Below are 18,609 nucleotides of genomic sequence, written 5' to 3'. Positions count from 1 at the left end.
AGAGCATTGTAGCTACTAATCTTCAAGTTTTTCACAAAGTTCTTAGATCACTTACCGTTTGGAGTGCAGCAACCTGTGTTACTGGAAGAAAAGCGCGCTGATGTCAAATCGAAGGTAGGAAACATCGATTTTAATATCATAACGGGGTCTCTCGATGGAATTGATCATTTGATTGTTTGTTCCCAATATCGGTGTTGTCATGAAATGAGTGCCCGACAAATCAGATCACTGATGTACATCAGTTTTCATGCGCCTTACTCCCATAGGTCTGCGCGCTAACGTCAATCTTTTACTCGCTATTTTTTTTCCGACTCGTGGGACGGACCTTGTCGAAAAGTATGGCTGCTCGTAGTCAAGTGTATCTAAAACCTCAGCAAGAGAGGACATTATTCAAAATAAGACAAGTTGAACTCAGGTTTTTCGGGACCAGCACGCAACCTGTTAAGCCAAGCGCAGCACACTTGACAGTGTATATAATGTATGTAAACCGTAACAAGCAGCACGTTATTCGAATAAATGCAACTTTGACTCGAGTTCTTTTTTATTGACATTAAAATCTGATCTGTTACCAGACTGAATGGAGACACAGCTCGTCAACTCTTTCTTTAGAGGAAGCGAGCGATCTCGAAGCTTTGTTTAAAGACGCCATGGTTACTCGATTGGATAGTAGTGAAGGTAATAGAGTAATTTTGCGCCCTAATGAAGGGCTTACGCTCGAAACGTCAGCTTTGAAACTCTTTACGGTGGCCAATTTACGTTATCAACTCAACTGATAATACTAAATACCCTGTTATACTCTCGCACCGACACAGCACAACAGTCTCTTTAGAAACTTGCCCCCTTTGAAGGTAATAGACACTGATCATTTTACATTCGGTATAACATGGTTGGCGAAGTATTTGCGTCAACTGTTATGCTATGCTTCATGTGACCTTAATTTCGGTTGTCTTGATTTAATTTTCGCCAGATGAAGACGTTCAGTGGCATGACGCACAAGAGTACCTTCCAGAAGAAAGGTGGGTCATTAGGTTTGCCATTGGTTCTGATAAGGCCGGAAAGTAATTTGTTTCCTTAACGTCTCTTGTATGATATAAAATGATTGGGCATTGGATACAATTTTCAGCTGAAGAAACAAACGAAAAAGAGTTTTGGTATCATCAAAGAGTGAGTTTTTAAAAAGCTTTTAAAGCTAACCATTCCTAGCCAAGAGTGACATGTTTAGTTACATATTTCTAGGAAAAACTTGAGCTTGGTCATATGAGTCATGCTTGCAGAATGGTAATTTCGTGGTATGGTGGGTTATGCTACGAGTAAAAAAAAAACAAAAAAAAAGATTGAGGTAGAAAGGAAAAAGGAGAATTGAAGGAAATTTATAGTTTTGCAGACTTTGAATTAACCAATCAAAAACGCACTCTTCGGGTAAAATTTTTGTATTTTTGATATGTCACGATTACACATTTTGATTCATTCAGTCCTGAGGATGGCCACATTCATCCCGTTGAAGCGCATGAAGTCGACAAGATCAAATTAGCAGGAGATTTCACTATTGAGAAGGTATTTTCGGGGTTATTCCATTTTCACCATAACAAACTTTATTTTACGACAAATTCACTATCTGTTTTCGCGAGGCGACCTCGTGTATATAGAAGTTAACGAAGAAGGAGCCTTTTCGTTTCACGATAGTTTATGCACATGCCTCGACTTCGACACTTCAAAAGGTACTATGGTAATAGTTATTATGGGACATTTTGATAAGAACTCAAAGCATCTCAAACAAGACAAAAAACAACACAAAAAGGCAAAAGAAACGCGAACAAAAAAGAAAAAGCAATCAAACAAGCAAAAACAAATCTACGGAAAAAAACAAAGACAAAAAGCACAGTTGACAATGTTTATGTACTCTACTCGCTACAGTTTTATGTGGAGTTCATCTAAATGTAACCTGGCTTTTTTCAGCTTCTTATCACTGTGGACAAAGCAGATGAACAAAAAGCTGTTGGTAATCCATATTTATCTCTGGAAATACGGGATGTTGGCACAGATTTGGTCGTTCATTCGTGGCACATTCATGCCAAAGTTAAAATTGGGTTTATGCAGCTCCTTGATAACCACTGGAAAGGTAGAAGACTTTTAGTTGCTTTCTTTCTTTTTTCTTTTTTTTAAGTGAACTTCAAGAAAATTATTATTTTATGTAGTCGTGGTGGATATGAGGTAGTAAATAGCTAACGAAGGACTCAGCGCAGAGCGAGATATCACCCATGCAGCTCAACTCAACAAGCATGAGAGGTTGTCAGTTGATAATCCAATGAAATAGTTGAAAATCGGCCATGAAAAAACTAATCTTCTGACGTATACACTTAAATAACTTGAAATACAATTCTATGATTCTTTCTTCCCGGATACAGATGTTGATGGTAGCAACCTTTGCGTGTTGAATTCGTCAGCCATAGATGACTGGATTACTGTCAGTTACGTCAAGGTAAATTCTAAGTTTCATTGTTGTTCTTGTAGTGGGAGCTTCGCTTCAGAACACATCTAATTTTGTCTATCGCTGCCGTTAAAAAGTTTAAATGAAATTATGACTCACCACGTAGATTTTAAAGAGTAACCTGATCTTCCCCTAAATTGGCTTTAAATTCGCGGTCGTACTGAGCAACTAGGCCGCTTACTAGTGACATCACAGATTATCGCCTCTTTTCTTGTCGTTCTCAAACCGACCTGTTTAAAAAAAGGGAGACACAAGAAGAGGCATTTTCCTTTTCAATAAAATATATTTTTTCTGATGAGTACAGCAGTAGCTGTTTGAGAACCTTGCGTTTAGAATTTTCATCAGCGGCCAGGTTACAGAGGTTTTCAAAATGGCAGTGCTTAAGTCGAACTGTTAGCACCACAGAAGATCATTTTCGATTGATTTTTATAGCATACTTGTAATTCACCTTTAATTTTGTTTTAAAAAAGAGACGCAAGTGTTCTCTAACTTGCTCCAAGTAAACTCCTCGAAGTTTGCTGTGTATGTAGCGCTCATAATATAAGATGCTGATTATCGTATTGGTTTTTTTGCATTGAATTTTTTTTAGGCTGATCCATCAGGCCCAGAGTTCAAAGAAAAGTTTCAGTCAATTGAGCAATTGATTGAAATGAGGTTCAGCTCGTTAAAAATGACAGCCAAACAGGAAGCTATTGCAAGTTTCCAAATATTTGTCCTGAGTCTGTTTCAAAGGTAACTGTAGGGCCAGCAGTTTTAAATGCACTTACAAGTGTTAAAACACTCTAGTATCGAAATACCTTTTTTTGCTTGAGTTAAAAAGATTTTCGAAAATACCTTCATTTTTATTTAAATGGCTCAGATAAAATATCTAAAAGAAAAAAACATTGAGGCGAATTTTGCAGCTTTTGCAGCTTCTTACAGATTAATTACAATAATGGGTGATATGAAAGTGGATGAAGTAAAGTGGCAATTGAACTTCGTGTCTTGCAATTTTGGTCTGAAATCAAATGTGAAATCACACACCATTAGTTATTGATTTCTATATGGGCTTTGCAGCGAACCTGAGTGGCCAACTATTCCTCAGCGGTTTCTGGAGACAATCATGGAGGAAGATCACCCCGATGGCTCGGTTGGCAGAGGTATTGCTCTAACATTGATAGAACAATTAATCCTGGGCTGCTATGTTCTTTTTTACTATGCCCTGTGACTGCTTAATCGCAGTGGTGCTATCTGCTTAACCAATAAGATGTCAAAAACAAACTCAAGCCTTAGTTACTTGTGTTTTCTCGCCCCTAAAAGTTCTTTAATGTAATGTTAGCCTATGCTTTGACCAGCCACTGTGACTGCTTTTTGAGTTGTGGTTTTTAAGACATTCATTCCAGAAGTCGCCCCGGGCTGTTAATGCTTCTGTCAAAATCGGTGCTTGGGTAGACATGCTTTGGAATAAATTCCGTTCTGTTGTTTTATAGAACTTGTGAAAGGTGTAGATGAAGAAAAGAAGGCTCAAAGTGATACTGATGTTGTCAACTTTAAGATTGTGGCAAAAATAGAAGAAGTTACAGTAATTCTCAGTTCAATGGATCGCCATGTTGGAAAGATGGATGTCACAGGTTCGTAGCTTCTGTCCTCACTGTTTCTTATGGATATTTCTTGAGGCGGAAGATTTACTCACCTCAGATTGTTTTTTTTTGGCGAACAGGTCTTGATGTCAGCGTAGACGTAGTTCCCGCTGAGGTGAACATAACAACCAAGTGAGTGCACCAATTGTCCTCGAAAGTCTGAAGGTTGTCCAATACACCCAAATTGAGTAGATTCGTCTAAGGCGGCCTTCGAGTCGACCTGCCAGAAGTCAGAAACGAGTCAGATTGGGTGTGTTGGACATGTATGGGAGGTCTCACTCTTTTCCTTTTTTACGAGAGTAAAAACTTAAGATAGGCCTCGCGTTAATCACGACAGCTATTAAGAAATACAAATTTTATTACTGTGCTAGGTAAATCTCGCCTTTCCACTAGAAGAAATAAGTTTTCAGTTTCCTATCTCTGCCACGAAACGTCTCAAAAAGTGGCAATTTTTTTGTTGCGAGAGAGTAGCAGATGTGATTTGCAATTGTTGTCGTTCATATTTATATCGGATTCAAATTTTACCTTAATTTCCCGGTTTTAAGTTTCCTACCAGTGTTGGGAAACAAAGGAACAAAACTGTTTAGGTATAACGATCATTTTTGTTTTCCAGGTTGAAAGACTTGGATATTAAAGATCTTACAGACGGAACGTTGTATCCTCAGGTAAGATTGAGTTGTTTGAACTTGTCTATTTAGAGGCGACAGTTTTCAGTTGAGTTTCGAAAAACCAAAACCAAAGTATACTCAATTGCCAGTTAGAACGAAGGTCGACGTCGTCGTCAGCCGATGAGATATGAAACGCAAGTGCCCAAATCACGAATGATTTTAATTGTGAATCCGATTGGTTGAGAAGGTGATGTGCGTTTTATGGACTAATCACAGAGCGAGGTTATGCAAAACTTAATCAATCATGAAATACTTTCGACACAATTGAAAACTGCTCTAGCATAACAACAGTTAGACGATTTTGATGCCTTCTCTTGTAGGGGATACTTCATTTTTGATACTTGTAGTTATTATTAGATAGATAGATAGATAGTTTATTTATTCACATAACGCCAAGGGGCATTCAGTATACTCATTTACAATGCGCACGTGCAATTACAAAATCCTGAAAATAATGAAAATTACATAAGTATAAAAGACTATGAACAATCATGTGCAGGGCACATTAACAAATTCCTTTTATGGTGCTTAGCGATAAATAAACGGTACAAGGTTGAATTTGTCTATTAGACTTCTAAAAGTATTCACATTACCAGCAATTCTAGCATTGCTTGGTAAAATATTCCAAAGGTGGCTGGCTATGGATGCAAAGGAATTAAGGTGCCACTTGCTATTAAAAAAATTATTTGTTGTAACTCATACACACTTTTCAATAGAATCAGACTGTAGATGTATGAATTTTTTCATCCATTAAACAGATTTTAGACTTGGCGGATAACACAGTTTTTGACTGCAAGGTTAGTTGAATATCCCTTCAAACATTTTTTTGGCACAGCTACCGATACAGGTTGAAAGTTTAACAACGTATCGATAAAGAGTATTATGACCCGAATTTTTTTCCTTTTTTTTTGTACAACGTTAAGGTAACCATATTCAACAAGTCCTTACAAGGAGCCATTGCCGACCAGGATCCGACAGCTCTCGATTTCTCAGTCAACGTAAAACTTGGAAAACTCCGATTTGTATTCCTTGGCTATTTTGTAGCTCATCTTCAGGTTAGAGAGATGTTTCTGCCTCAAGTTAGATTTACGTATATGAATCCTTTGTGGAACTTGTGTGGATGAATAACGAAGGCAAACACACAGTCTTCTCTTCTCTCCTGGTTTCAGAATTTTCTTCAAGCAATTGCAAGTCCAGAAACAGTTGCATATGCCCAGGAAGTAACCCAGAAAGCAGTTCTGAACCAGGTGAAACCCATAATTAACAACGTGCGGTCAAAAAATCAATGACAAGAACGATAGCAAAAACGTCAACAACGTTAACTCTTTAACTCCCAGATCAAATTTGTAATTCTCTCTAATGTCAACCATATAATCCTTATAATGTTAGTTCAGAGAATTTAGTAGTGGATCAACCAATTATCCCCAAATTAATATATTTCTTTATTCTCGCCACTTATCTGCTTGATATCGTATTGATACTGTTAGGAGATATTCTGTCTTCGTCACTTATGGGAGTTAAAGGGTTAACAACTTCTACTAGATAGTATTTGGCGACTGTGATCTGCATTTGATCTTTTTGTTTGTGAGAGCGGTCGCAGACTCGTACATGTTGAAATAGTTTCAGTTTTTTCATTCTCACTCAATGGTTTGCTTCACAGTTCTGCAAAATTAATAGCGGCTGCTTGTTGCCTTGTAGCTTAATCAACAATGGAGGAGATATCTTAGGCTGCATGTATTTCGGCTTACAGTCTTTGGGCTGTTTGTAACTGGTCACCTGTTCGGTATCGGTGCTATTTGGCTCACTGGCCTATTCTCACTTGCCTTTTAGGTTCAGCAAATCCAAAAACAGGGAGCTAAGATTGGATTGAACATTTTTGTAAATGCACCACAGATCATCATCCCTTGCAATTCAAGGTCGAGCGAAAAACTCGTTGCAGACCTCGGACAATTGCATGTTAGTAATTCTATAATCAACTCATCTCAATACGGACTTCTTGATCGCATGGATGTACGATTCAGTTCATTTCAAGCCTCTGGGTATGTTTCTCATTGAATATTTCTTTGAGAAATAGTCGTTAAAATTCAATCTAGTGTACAAAGATTAAGATTTAAAATTTATCGCTCTTCGTATTTTTCGTAAATGTGTACCAGGAAACGTAAAGTTACGGACGTTTTGGCTTACGATTGGCATCTATGAAATCAATTTTATATCACTCCTCAAATTTATTTTACCACATAGTTCAAGTGTGTGGTCCTTATCTCTCCATTCCACAGTTTTGAGAATGATTGGGACGACCCGGGCGATAATCTGGAAACTGGGCTTAAGTTGAGCTCATACTTTTCACATTTTACTCGTGTGGTACTATATTGATAAACTTTCTTGTATCCTTCGAAGAAACATGATTCTTTTGATTCCATATTTTTCTATTACTTAGCTATTCTCAAGTGGAAAAACATCTCAGTGAGTATTTGATTGAACCAGTCGAGTTGAAAGTCATTGTAAAGAGAAGACTGGGGCTGGATAAGAGCGATCTCCCTTTGATTGAAATAGAGGGGAATTTGGAGCTGTTTAAGGTAAACATCTGGCCATTCACAGGATATTACTGTGTATCCCGCAGTTTATTGAAAAGCGCCTTTTACAGGCAAGATTTCCTTGACAAGCTTTCCTTTGACAACTTTTCTGGTTCGGTCTTGATAGATGGGATTAGAAAAATTATGAATAGAATGAATATAATTTAATTCATTTTTATTTCTAGATGAACCTGGGAGTGAATGATTTTCAGATGTTGATGATGGTTTTGAACGATAATTTGTTGGAAGGCCAGAACGGTAAGTGTCATTTTTGACTAATGTGCAATTGTATTTTCACTGCTGCTGTAGGTAAAAGTTTTTAGTATGAAACAACTTCACACAATTGTAATGTGTTCTCTACGACTTAATAAAATATTTTGCTCAATCTCTAGTGCTCGTGAACATAATTTTATTTTTGATGTGTCTTGTTGGTCATCTTTTTAAAGAACGTACACCTGCATCTAAAACTGAAGACATGAAGAAAGAGGAGGAACAGAAGGACGATCCTCCAGACAACACTGATGCCAAGTCTATGGATGAAGTAACAAATATTAAATGTCTCTTCACGCTGAATAAGGTTTGTATTAGTGTACCTTTTCTACGGGGGTTTATTGTTACTCCTTTCCAATATTGTTGTGGGTAGTGCACCGTAAGTACACTCCTTGTATTTGCGTCGGCTGCGAGTGAGTGATATTCTTCAAAAGCACTACTCATATGTACGCTTTGCGTGCCTATTTTTATGTTCTCATTTGAAGGAAAGTTGGGAAAATAATTCTCGGCTCTCACAAGCCGTGACATAGATAAGAAGGGAGCTTACGCTTTCACGATCTAATCAAGCCGCGGTTTCTTAAAAACGTGAAACCAAGAGCATGAATAAGGTGACGCTTGGTTGCCGCCTATGCAAAACACACTGTGCAGGCGTAGGTGTCATCACGCATGCGTTTTCTTGTACTTGCTTACCTTCGAAATTGAGGGGAGGGGAGGGGGGGGGGGCGAGAGCGGTCGAAATCAACATTAATGGGGATTTAGGCGAAGGCAACTTAGGGGAGAGCTTCTGTAGGCTGCGCTTGCGTTTTACGTTAGCTGTCGGATATTTCCTCGTATAAATGGCTCTCTAATACAAAGGTATGTTCTGACTTTTCCCGTTCTTATTTACCTTTTCTGTATGGTCCTTTTTAGTTTCAAGTTAGTTCGCCCAAAGTTGTTGATGGTGTCTGTAAGCCGTATTTGGTTCTTGAAACAACCAACTTGAGTGCCACTGTCACCATGGAAACATGGATCCTCAATGCATCTGCAAAGCTTGGAGCTATTGAGCTCGTCGATCATTTGAACAAAGGTATTCCAAGTGTTTGAAAAGATAGGTGGAAACATGTCAATTAAATTACATGTTTGGTTCGCTTTTTGTGTCTCTGTTAGATCTTGAGGGTAGAAGGGTTATTAAATAGCTGTTGGCCCGGTGATGGAGTTTCAATTACAATCCTTCATTTGGCTTGAATTGTTTAGCAGACGTAGAAGTGACTTTTGTAGATCCGTGTAGTACTCTTAACTGTTAGAGTAGCTTCATGAGTTACCAATACTTACTCACAAAACACGACCATAGGAAAAATGGACGTTAACAAATGCAGTGAGGAAATGGAAATTTTCTCTGTTCGCGTTAGAAATGCAAATCCTTTAACTAGAGTATGATATGCAGTTTTGTGTAAAAAGCAATGACGGTGAAAAGACTCCGTCGTGTTTGTAAAACATTTTTACTCCTGGCCTCGGTTGTTCAAAGGGCAGATAACGCTCTCCACTGGATAAATCGCTCTCCGGTGGATAACGCAGTAAGTTTTGTTAACAGTCATCCGCTGGATAGTGCTTTATCCGTTGGATAGCGTTATCCACCCTTTGAAGAACTGGACTCTGATGTTTTGTGTTTCTTTAAGGTGCGGATGGTTCGCCAGTAAAATTTTTGTCTTCCTCTCAGGATACAGATCTTATTTCTGTTTCATACAAAAGGGTGAGTGAAATGACGCCCAGATAAGAAACTTTAACTGAACATCATTCTTTGGGAAGGCAGGAATTACTTGATGGGTTGTATGTTTTCTTGCCCTGCCAAACCTGACTCAGTTAATACGCATTGTATCGTATGACTGTCGCTCTCCTGTATTCTTTTTCGCATTGCACTGGGCTAGACGGCGTTTTCAGGCCGTGCCTCTCCTATCTCGAAATGTTTGTCAATAGTAAAAGTTCTCGCAAGGCCGTACGGGTCACATGTTAAATTATGGTACTTTATGTATAAGACTTTGTCACAGAAGAAGTGTTAGATGCTAGATCATTACTTTTACTGTTTTTCAAAGGTCGATCCCAGATGTCCAGAATTTAAATCGACATTCCGCACCGTAGAGCAGCAAATAAACGTCAGTTTTTCAACGCTGAAAATAGATTGTCTTCAAAAAGCTCTGATGGATTTGCAAATGCATGGCCTTGCTCTTCTGTCGAGGTAACACAATACAGATACCGTAATTATTCTAATAGACCAGTAATAAGATAACAATACATTATTTTTTCAATAATATAGTAAATTATTTACGCTCTTGCAAAGAGATGCTCAGGTTTTTGTTTCTCCAGCTAGTGCTTGCTAAAGAAGCAAACTAACGAAACATTTAAAGCGAATGCCCAGAATTTATCTGGTAACCATTACACTCTCCTGTGTCGCTTTGTGGTTTAAAAGTAAAGTTGTTTTAGTCTTATCATTAAAGTAAGAAAGAAAGCTATTTTTTTAATTACTCCAAAGTCATCGTCTTATTCTTAACTTTCTTAAAACTTCCTTCATCAGAAGCGCATAAGCAGTAATTACACTTGAAATTGCATTTCAATGCAATATCAACTTAGTTTTGTTTACTTACCGAAAATTTTCCTCTTTTTTTTTTAAAATTGTAGTTTAGGAGACTCCTCAAGCGCTCAGAAGCCAGACAGTGCGATTAATACTGATTCAGAGCAGAAAGTACAAAGTGTCGTGAGCCTGAAGTTGAACGCCGAACTGTCAGAAGTTGATGTTCTTGTCAGGATCTCCCATAAAAATCTGGCGAGAGTCAAGGTTCAAGGTACGTGTTCACAACATCTTATTTCAGTTGCCATTAACTCTAGAAGCTACCGACTGGAAAAGGCCTTTAACTACATAGGACTGGCGCAATTGTCTCTAACAGAAATAAAGTTCAACATAGCAGTACAGTTTCTTTCAACAATTAGCTTTTATCGTCGCGGTTGATTTGACCTCCTTGATCCTATGAAAAACACTTTGTAGGCATACCCTTGCAACTCTAATTAACGTTCTACTTCAGGTTTAACTGCAGAATTTCTTCTGTGGGATGACGGAATTGTTTTAAAGTCCAGGTGAGTCTTGTTTTGTTAACTGCTTAACCCTTTGACTGCTAAGAGCGACTAACATCTACTTTCTCCTTACAATATCACCCCTGAATCACACATAAAGGTCACGAGAATACAGGAAATGATCACCAACTAAACAAGCTCTTGACTGATGAACAAATTCTCCTTATCAGCACCTAAAGAAATGTATAGAGAACAGTATGGAGAATATGCATATTGATGTTAGGGTGTTTAGGGTTATTGCCTTTGGGTCAAGAAAATTGATTTAGTCGAAGTTGGGAAAGGGCTGGGTTAGGTTCTGCACGTTGCCATTTTCATTGTGGAAAAAAAGGTATCAGTGAAGCATTGCAGTTATCTTGATAAACCATAACATACACGTTGCAGTGGAGTGACACTATTTTCCATCTTTATTTTTTCATTGTAGACAGAATGATCTCTCTGTGGTCGACCTGAATAGCCAAACCTATTATCCCAAGGTAAAATTTCTTAAATAAGCTGTTTGCTGCTTAAGTATTTGGTGTGTCTAGGAATAAATGTCAATGAGATTTATATTCTGTCCATATAGAGATCACCCATTGTCCTCATTGTTAAAATCTAACCAAGGACACTTCATTATGTTAAAAATGAGCTATATAAAGACACCTATCGGATATAGATTTATCAAAAGTACACGCCAAATCCTTGTAATATTTACGTTGAATCCTGAGAATAATTGTGTTCTCCAACCTGCATAAGGGTTTCAATGTTGTGTTTTGTAAACTCAATTACATGTTTACGTGTGATGAGATAGAAATGATTAGAATAAGCTACACATCTGCATGCATTCGGACGCTCGTAAAGGTATGATTGAAGCACAGGTTGAAGATTTCATATGCAACTGAATTTTTTTTGGATTAAGCGGGAATAACTCCTGTGAGGATCTGATGAAATTTTTGGACACTATCCTTATGAAAAGTTTAAGGGTTAACAGGTTATTCCTAGAACTTCCTTTTAAGTGAGATATGTCTTAAACGCAAGCATTGTTTTATTAATTATTGCTTTGCGGTAACGAAAAGCAGTGATTTTAATATTTATTCCTTTACTTGCAACGTCAGATTATCTCTGTGGAGAATGAAAATGTCTTTGACTTCGAGGTATGATTAACTTCCTCTTTTCACTTTGTAGCGATGTCTTTGAAATTAATTCTTGTCAGAAGCTTTTATGTAGACTATGCATCGTGGTCAAACATTTGTGAGTTTGTTGTGTGTGCGGCCAGAAACCTGAGTTACCTTAAGTTTGTTGTCCAAAATGGCGGCGCCCGAAGTCGAGTTCTTAACACATTTCTCGACAGTGTTCGACAAGGTATTATTGGAGTCTACCACCGCAGGCGAAAGAAAAAATATTAACATATCTTTACAACTGCAGGGATAAAACTACGTGATTTTTGAGCTACAATGTAAGCTCTCCTTAAAGGAAAAGTGATCGCAATGTTGCCAGTTTTCAATGCAAATGAAATACCTTTACCTTATACAATTGATATGATAACTTCATGATGAAGTATCTCTCTTCCAGTTTAAATATTTCAACAAAGGAAATCTTCCCAAGAGTGACCCAAGTCCTGCTGACCTTACACGACCGGATGGGAACCTTGAGTTAAACATTGGGAAAATAAACATCGTCTTTTTGTATCGATTCATAACGGAATTGATGGTGAGTGCTTCAGTTTTTTGTGCAGAAAAATTTCCTCTATTGAGCTGCTGCAACAAAACGTTGCGGCAGTTATCAGTTAGGCGGAACAAATTGGATTGTTAGAAGTAAGTTTAATGGAAAACAATGCCGTGAGGTTGACAAGTTACGTTTAGCCGTATAAAACACGATGCAAGACTGTGATTGGCTGAGTGACCTTGATCATCTGCGATTGGTGCATGTTTATCTTAGCTGTATTGGTGAGTTGTGCCGTCGACTGGCTGCTGGTTTACAGCCCTGTTTTTTCGTTTAACTTTTCGTGAGTAGTGAGACAAACGATAAGACTTCGTTATTTAAGTGGAAAAGCAGCGCTAGGCACCAGTAAGAATGCATCTGTAGTAGTATTAGAAAAAATGTTATCTGTACTCTTTTTTTTAACTCCATCTATTGCTTCTTTTCCAAAGCAATTCGTTGAGCCTTTAACAAGTCCTCAGTCAACTCAGTACGTACAAGAAACAGCTCAAAGGGCAGTTACAGAACAGGTAACTTCATGTTTTAAGTTTCTATTAGAGTTGCATTGACAACAGCGCCTTAGCCCTGTTCTCTTTCGCAGTCTCCTCCTCGTCTTTTTGTCACACTCTTGGCATTATTACCCTCCCTCCCCTCCCCAACCTTCCCATCAACATTATCTCTCCCTTTTCTTTTTGTCCATGATCCTCGACCGGAATATTTTATTTTCTAATTTCATTGATCCAAAGCTATTGTCAGGACGCATAAGGGGGTAGGTTGCTGAAGTAACTGTGGTGCTGCGTTGTTGGAGAATGTTCCAAGATAATTTGGCTCTGTCAACTGAATTGAAGATGAAAATTGGCCACCGTAGAGTTTTTCCAAAGGTGACGTTTCGAGCGTTTGCCCTTCGTCTGGGTGAATAAAATGTGATGCATTTTGCGGTGTATTTTGCTTATTGAGATACCGTTAAATGCGATATTTAAGGTGGAGTCAATCCATAGTCAAGGAACTCGCATTGGCTTACAAGTGGCCATCAGTGCCCCTCTTGTGATCATTCCACGTCATTCTCGCTCAGCGGATATGCTTATTGTTGATCTTGGACATTTGGATCTTCAAAATGAATTTGATGTTCTCCCTACATCACTGAACGATGAGAACAAAGAGGCTGTGTTCGATATAATGGAATTGTCTCTTCAATCGCTGCAATTAGCGAGGTGAGTTGGTGATGATGTTGGCTGATAAAGGTCTTCAAAATAGAAATAGCGATGATGGAATTTATAAACAGTTATGTACGAGAAACAGCTAGGTATTGATTTTACAAGTGGATAGAGTTCTATTGGTGTTTTCTCATTTAGATTCAATGTGCACAAAGGTGAACTTTGTCCTGAGAAGACTACATGAAATATCAGAGAATAAAAATGACGTTACGCATAGTAATGAAATATTATCGTCTGTCTCACTATGTCGTCGTTTCCGATTTGGATTGCGACGTTTCGTAAGTCTTCTTCAGGCGATAAAGAAGACTTTCAGTACCCAGTCCAAACGTCTCAATCCGTGTGCGAAGTGATCTCGTCGTGAACCAAACGATAATACAGCAGGTAATTTAGTGTTAACGACTGAGTTGAAAACGTAAATTAGCCACCGTAAAGGGTAAAAAAACTGACGTTTCGAGCGTTAGCCCTTCGTCAGAGCAATCGCGATGGCTAATTTACGTTTTCAACTCAGTTGTTAACACTAAATTACCTGCTATACTCTCCCACCGACGCAGCACCACAGTTTATTTAGAAACTTACCCCTTTATTCAAACGATAATACACCCTTACAACTTTTATATTGTACTGAAAAGTTATTACCAAATTGCCTTCCTTCTTTACGTAGAGGTGTGATGGATACAAGTTCGTCTTCGGTGATCAAGCGACATCTCATTGAACCAATAAAACTAGAGGCAAACATCAAGCGTTCTCTATTGCCTTCCTGCAACGAGATTCCAATCATAGATTGCTCAGCTACTCTGGACTTTGTCAAGGTATTTTTATTGTTTGTCTTACGATGTAGTTATTTCCTCTATGGGTGGCAACGGTTCGACTATAAATTGAGGTGGACTGGTCACTCGTCACGCTATACCCCATGATGTTCTGGTATCTTTTGCCCAAAAAGAAAAAAAAGGAAGATATAGAATCCACTGCGAAAGATGTTAAATTTTGTTCAAATTTCACCATCCCAACTACTTTAATCTGTTTAGTGTTATTTTTGATGTTTGCTTCTGAAGAACACTTTTTGACTATGAATGGCATATTTTCTATAACCCTTGAAGGAAAACAAGAATTTGGTGTCAGATCAAGATTACAACTTCTACTTGATAAATTCGAGTCTTCTCATAACCTGTTTGCTGGATAACGTATCGATATTGTATGGAGAATTTACATGTGACTCGCCTCTAGGAGTTAAAAGGTTAACCCTTGCTTTTTTTCCCTTAGAAAATGAACAGAGAATATTTTCTTTCTCGAAAACGGATGCTCGTTAATTGAAAACGCCTTTGGGCAATCGGAAGGCTGGGTATAAATCCTTACTGGGGACTTGACTTAATCAAAAGATGTATTTATTTTTCCGATTGAATTTTTATTTGATACCCCATCACAGTCATTTAAAGGCTGTGGTCAATTTTTTTACTACCGCCGGCCGCACTGTCTCTATCAATGCACTTTCTTGGTTGAAATTGTAGTTTGCAAGTTATTTGTGTCGGTAATTGTTTTTTTAATCTTTGTTTTCAGATGAATCTGGGTCGACAGGATTACCACGTTCTCACGACACTTTTTCAAGAAAATATGAAAGAAGCTGAAAGTGTGATACTGGAAGGTACGAACACGTCTAGTGTCGTCTAGTATTAAATTGACTTTTAAGGTGAAGCAGACATTGTTCTTGTTTGAAACTTACAGGAGGTGGGAACCCCATGCAACTTCTTTTTTTTTTGCATTCTTTTGCTTTTCAGACCAAACGAGACTTGATCAAAGCATGGCAGAGGAACAAGAGGAACGTATTGACCCGTCTACCGTAACAAATATCTCATCTGGTATGATATTATTTGCATTGATTATTTTCCATGCGATTGAAAATGACGAAAAACGTTGATAGTAACTGAAAAAGATCTGAACAAAGAAAAAAATGAAGTCAGCAATCGTTATAAACGTAAAATTCAAAACAGAAAGAATGTTTTACCCTGTCGACGAGTTATGAAACTTACTTAGAAACGGTTCGATGTAAAGAGTGATTATCTTTACAGAACCTGGTGTACCCGAGGAGACTGCGAAAAATGTGTGGGACAGAATGGTGTTTTCATTTGATCTTGCTGGTGCTAGTCTTATTCTGTACAACAATGAGACTCCTTTGGTAAGTTAAGCGTTGATATTTTTACTGAAATTTGTTAGTTTAGTTGTGCACAGAGTGCAAAATGAAACCAATTCAAACTCGAGTTACCTTCGGCACTCATTTGAAAGTTACTTTATAGAGGTTCGGTTTACTTTAACAACTGCAGGACCCATTTGATACACAGTCGTCGGTCTGCGATCCAGCTACAAAACTCTGTTTATGTCATGTGGAGGAAAGTGTAGTTACCGTGGTTTTGCCAAGTGACAGCTCTGTTCAAATTCACTGTGTACTTAATGGCTGTGTTGTCGAGGATGCCAGAGAAGGAACAATTTCTGCTTTTCCTAGGTAAGTGAATGAATATAGGCTTGATAATTAAGTTTGTTTGTGACATCAAAGGAATTACGCTGTTTCCTTTGATAGTTGGCTAGGAGATTATAAACTGGTTATAGATGGTGCTGTCTTGATTACATAACGATAATTTTCTTGCTAAAATGTGTGCAATTTCTCTGTACATCATTTGTTCGCTGGAGGGGTAGGACCTGTGGGGTTAATACCTCTCTAATTTGAAGGTTTCGTGTCTTTTTTCCCAAAGGTTAGTGGACAAAAAGATGGCGACACACTCCGGAGCTCGAACATCTTCATCCTCTAAAGAAATGTGTGACGTACTTTTCTGTCAGTTACCGTCAGGGGAGATGAAAGGTTTGCTATTGTTGTTTTAACCACTGATGAGTTACATAGTTGCATAATTCGTGCTGCAGTAAGGAATCGCGTGCATCTCCTTTTTGGCGAATTTACTGCTACTTTTGAAAGTTCCAAGGCAAAATCTGTGATTGCGAAAACATTGCTATTTTATTTTTCCTCTCATACTGGTTATTTCACTTTCTCATGTATTTCTTTTCTTTTCCCTTTTTGTTTTCATCTTTTTCAGTCCAAGTGTCCTTGCAAAACGCTACCATTTTTGTCAACTTTCCTTTCTTGTTCCTTTTACTGGAGTTCATCACCATTCCGCCATCCGACGTGAATCATCCTCGAGAGCCACAAGTCTCAGTAGTCAGTCAAACCTCTCTGGATGCTTCAGGTGTTAGGGACCCAGAAACTCCCAGGGAGGGGAGGGATGCACAGATACACAGGACTGAAAGTGGAGATGTCACTTCTACTGATGCTCCTAATCAAGTAGATGCCGTAGCATCGCCTAATCAAGAGACGCAGCTGAAAATTGTTGTTCATGGTGTAGTGGAAGATCCAAACATTGTCTTACTTTCTGACGCTACAAACAAAGAGAGCGAGGCGCTTATTGTTCAGGTGATTGGATTTTGGTCGCTGTTTTTGAGCATTTTGATGTTTATGTAATCAGATAGACAAAGATACAGAGGTTATCGCGATTGAATTATTATGACCAACTTACTTTGCTTTCTACATTTACCTTTTTGGTTAAGTGTCTGTTGACAGTTCTGTTATCTGGGATTTTTTATCGGTTTTCTTATATGAGAATCATAGTCGATGACCATTTGATTAAAGAAGTCGTTCTCTTTCAATGGCTACCACTTTGATTGAAGCAACGCAAATCAAACCTTGCGTCTTCGTAACATGGTTACAGAGTTCTTCATTCTTGTGGCCGTTTTCTCGTTTGTGCTGTGATATTTGATAAATCTTCCATATGTTGGCAAAATAAGAAAACAAAAACTAATATATAGAATGAACATTTCAAAAAATTTAGGCGAAAGTGAAGTTTGATTACACTTTGGAAGGAGTGAAGCAGAGTCTTTCAGCGGATTTGAAAAATCTCCAGATGCAAGCTGCACAGTTTCCTGATGTTAAAAGGACATCTTATAAGGTAACGTTAATGAGTAGGTTTTTGCTTCTCTAACCGTAACCCGTATCTTTAAGGATTGATTTCTAAGTGCATAAATAAGAAGACTTACTGGAATATGCGTAGAGATGATAAGTCAATAGATAGCGGGATGCAACGAGTGTGGGCGATAGAAGTTGTCTTTTGTCCGCACAAATGGCTTTTCGTGTCTACACTGTAGCCTTTATTGAGCAAACTACAAAGACGCACTCAACTTTTTTTTAGCATCCAGCTGTATAACCGACTTTTAAATGGGAATTGTTTTTTTCAGGTTTTGAACCCTTGTTCGTTGTCATTTAAGTACTTGGCACCGGCCTCAACTGAGGGTGGTCAAGACATCTCTATTACATTAGAAGAAATGGTGTTCGAATTCTCTCCAGGACTCTTCACTACTGTCAGTAACGTAGTTACAGCATTAACAGGACAGCAAAAGGTAGCTGTCTTTATGAGTTGAACTTTTTCAAACGGAGCTTCAACACTGATCTCTTCCCCCCCCCTTGGCAAATCCCCATTCTAATTTCCGCCCCCCTGAGCCACCCAAGTGCCGCAAAAGTGAACTCTTTACCTCTGAACACGATAACGATAACTACGTGAATTCCGGTGGAAAAGGCGTAACAGTTCCGGTTCAAATTTATTTCCCATCCAATCCAGGTAAGGTTCAAAATCCCCACCCTTCGGACATGGACGACAGAGAAATTTTCTGGGAGACCTGCCCCTTGCCGGGGGGAAAGAAAGAGTGTTGAAGCTTCGAATTGATCGGTGCAATGCATTGCGGAATTTTGAATTATAGCGGGCTGGAATATTCATTTTATGTTCCAGGGAAACCCCGCGACCTTCGATGGCAGGGATGTTGTCAATATCGACGATAAATGAAGATGATAATTCTAACGGTGTAGTGTTGTACATTTTTCACTATTAAGCCGGGTTCTTCATTTTCATCAACCAACTGATAACAAACAACGAAAATAGCCCCAATCTGCCAAAGAGAATGAATTAATACTCC

At 38.4% G+C, this 18,609-nt stretch overlaps 1 protein-coding gene across 2 annotated transcripts in view; it reads left to right on the top strand.

Annotated features, from left to right (window-relative positions):
- LOC131777055 (intermembrane lipid transfer protein VPS13C) overlaps positions 1–18,609 on the top strand; it is a 59,886-nt gene that overhangs the window by 14,668 nt on the left and 26,609 nt on the right. For both annotated transcript variants that reach the window (XM_066171788.1, XM_066171787.1), the window contains exons 31-67: positions 40–114; positions 573–675; positions 968–1,016; positions 1,473–1,554; positions 1,957–2,119; positions 2,406–2,479; positions 3,078–3,220; positions 3,545–3,627; positions 3,958–4,098; positions 4,188–4,239; positions 4,721–4,772; positions 5,534–5,572; positions 5,699–5,830; positions 5,945–6,022; positions 6,606–6,814; positions 7,213–7,351; positions 7,534–7,606; positions 7,795–7,925; positions 8,528–8,684; positions 9,274–9,347; positions 9,688–9,830; positions 10,271–10,434; positions 10,672–10,723; positions 11,142–11,193; positions 11,812–11,850; positions 12,269–12,406; positions 12,847–12,924; positions 13,376–13,605; positions 14,270–14,417; positions 15,163–15,247; positions 15,381–15,461; positions 15,672–15,778; positions 15,924–16,102; positions 16,350–16,456; positions 16,686–17,059; positions 17,475–17,591; positions 17,878–18,039. In XM_066171788.1, coding sequence (XP_066027885.1) covers positions 40–114; positions 573–675; positions 968–1,016; positions 1,473–1,554; positions 1,957–2,119; positions 2,406–2,479; positions 3,078–3,220; positions 3,545–3,627; positions 3,958–4,098; positions 4,188–4,239; positions 4,721–4,772; positions 5,534–5,572; positions 5,699–5,830; positions 5,945–6,022; positions 6,606–6,814; positions 7,213–7,351; positions 7,534–7,606; positions 7,795–7,925; positions 8,528–8,684; positions 9,274–9,347; positions 9,688–9,830; positions 10,271–10,434; positions 10,672–10,723; positions 11,142–11,193; positions 11,812–11,850; positions 12,269–12,406; positions 12,847–12,924; positions 13,376–13,605; positions 14,270–14,417; positions 15,163–15,247; positions 15,381–15,461; positions 15,672–15,778; positions 15,924–16,102; positions 16,350–16,456; positions 16,686–17,059; positions 17,475–17,591; positions 17,878–18,039 — 4,305 coding nt within the window. The remainder of the gene's footprint in view (positions 1–39; positions 115–572; positions 676–967; positions 1,017–1,472; positions 1,555–1,956; positions 2,120–2,405; positions 2,480–3,077; positions 3,221–3,544; positions 3,628–3,957; positions 4,099–4,187; positions 4,240–4,720; positions 4,773–5,533; positions 5,573–5,698; positions 5,831–5,944; positions 6,023–6,605; positions 6,815–7,212; positions 7,352–7,533; positions 7,607–7,794; positions 7,926–8,527; positions 8,685–9,273; positions 9,348–9,687; positions 9,831–10,270; positions 10,435–10,671; positions 10,724–11,141; positions 11,194–11,811; positions 11,851–12,268; positions 12,407–12,846; positions 12,925–13,375; positions 13,606–14,269; positions 14,418–15,162; positions 15,248–15,380; positions 15,462–15,671; positions 15,779–15,923; positions 16,103–16,349; positions 16,457–16,685; positions 17,060–17,474; positions 17,592–17,877; positions 18,040–18,609) is intronic.

Source organism: Pocillopora verrucosa, chromosome 9 (assembly GCF_036669915.1).
Source record: "Pocillopora verrucosa isolate sample1 chromosome 9, ASM3666991v2, whole genome shotgun sequence".
Taxonomy (NCBI): Eukaryota; Metazoa; Cnidaria; class Anthozoa; order Scleractinia; family Pocilloporidae; genus Pocillopora; species Pocillopora verrucosa.
This window is presented reverse-complemented; position numbering and strand designations above follow the sequence as displayed.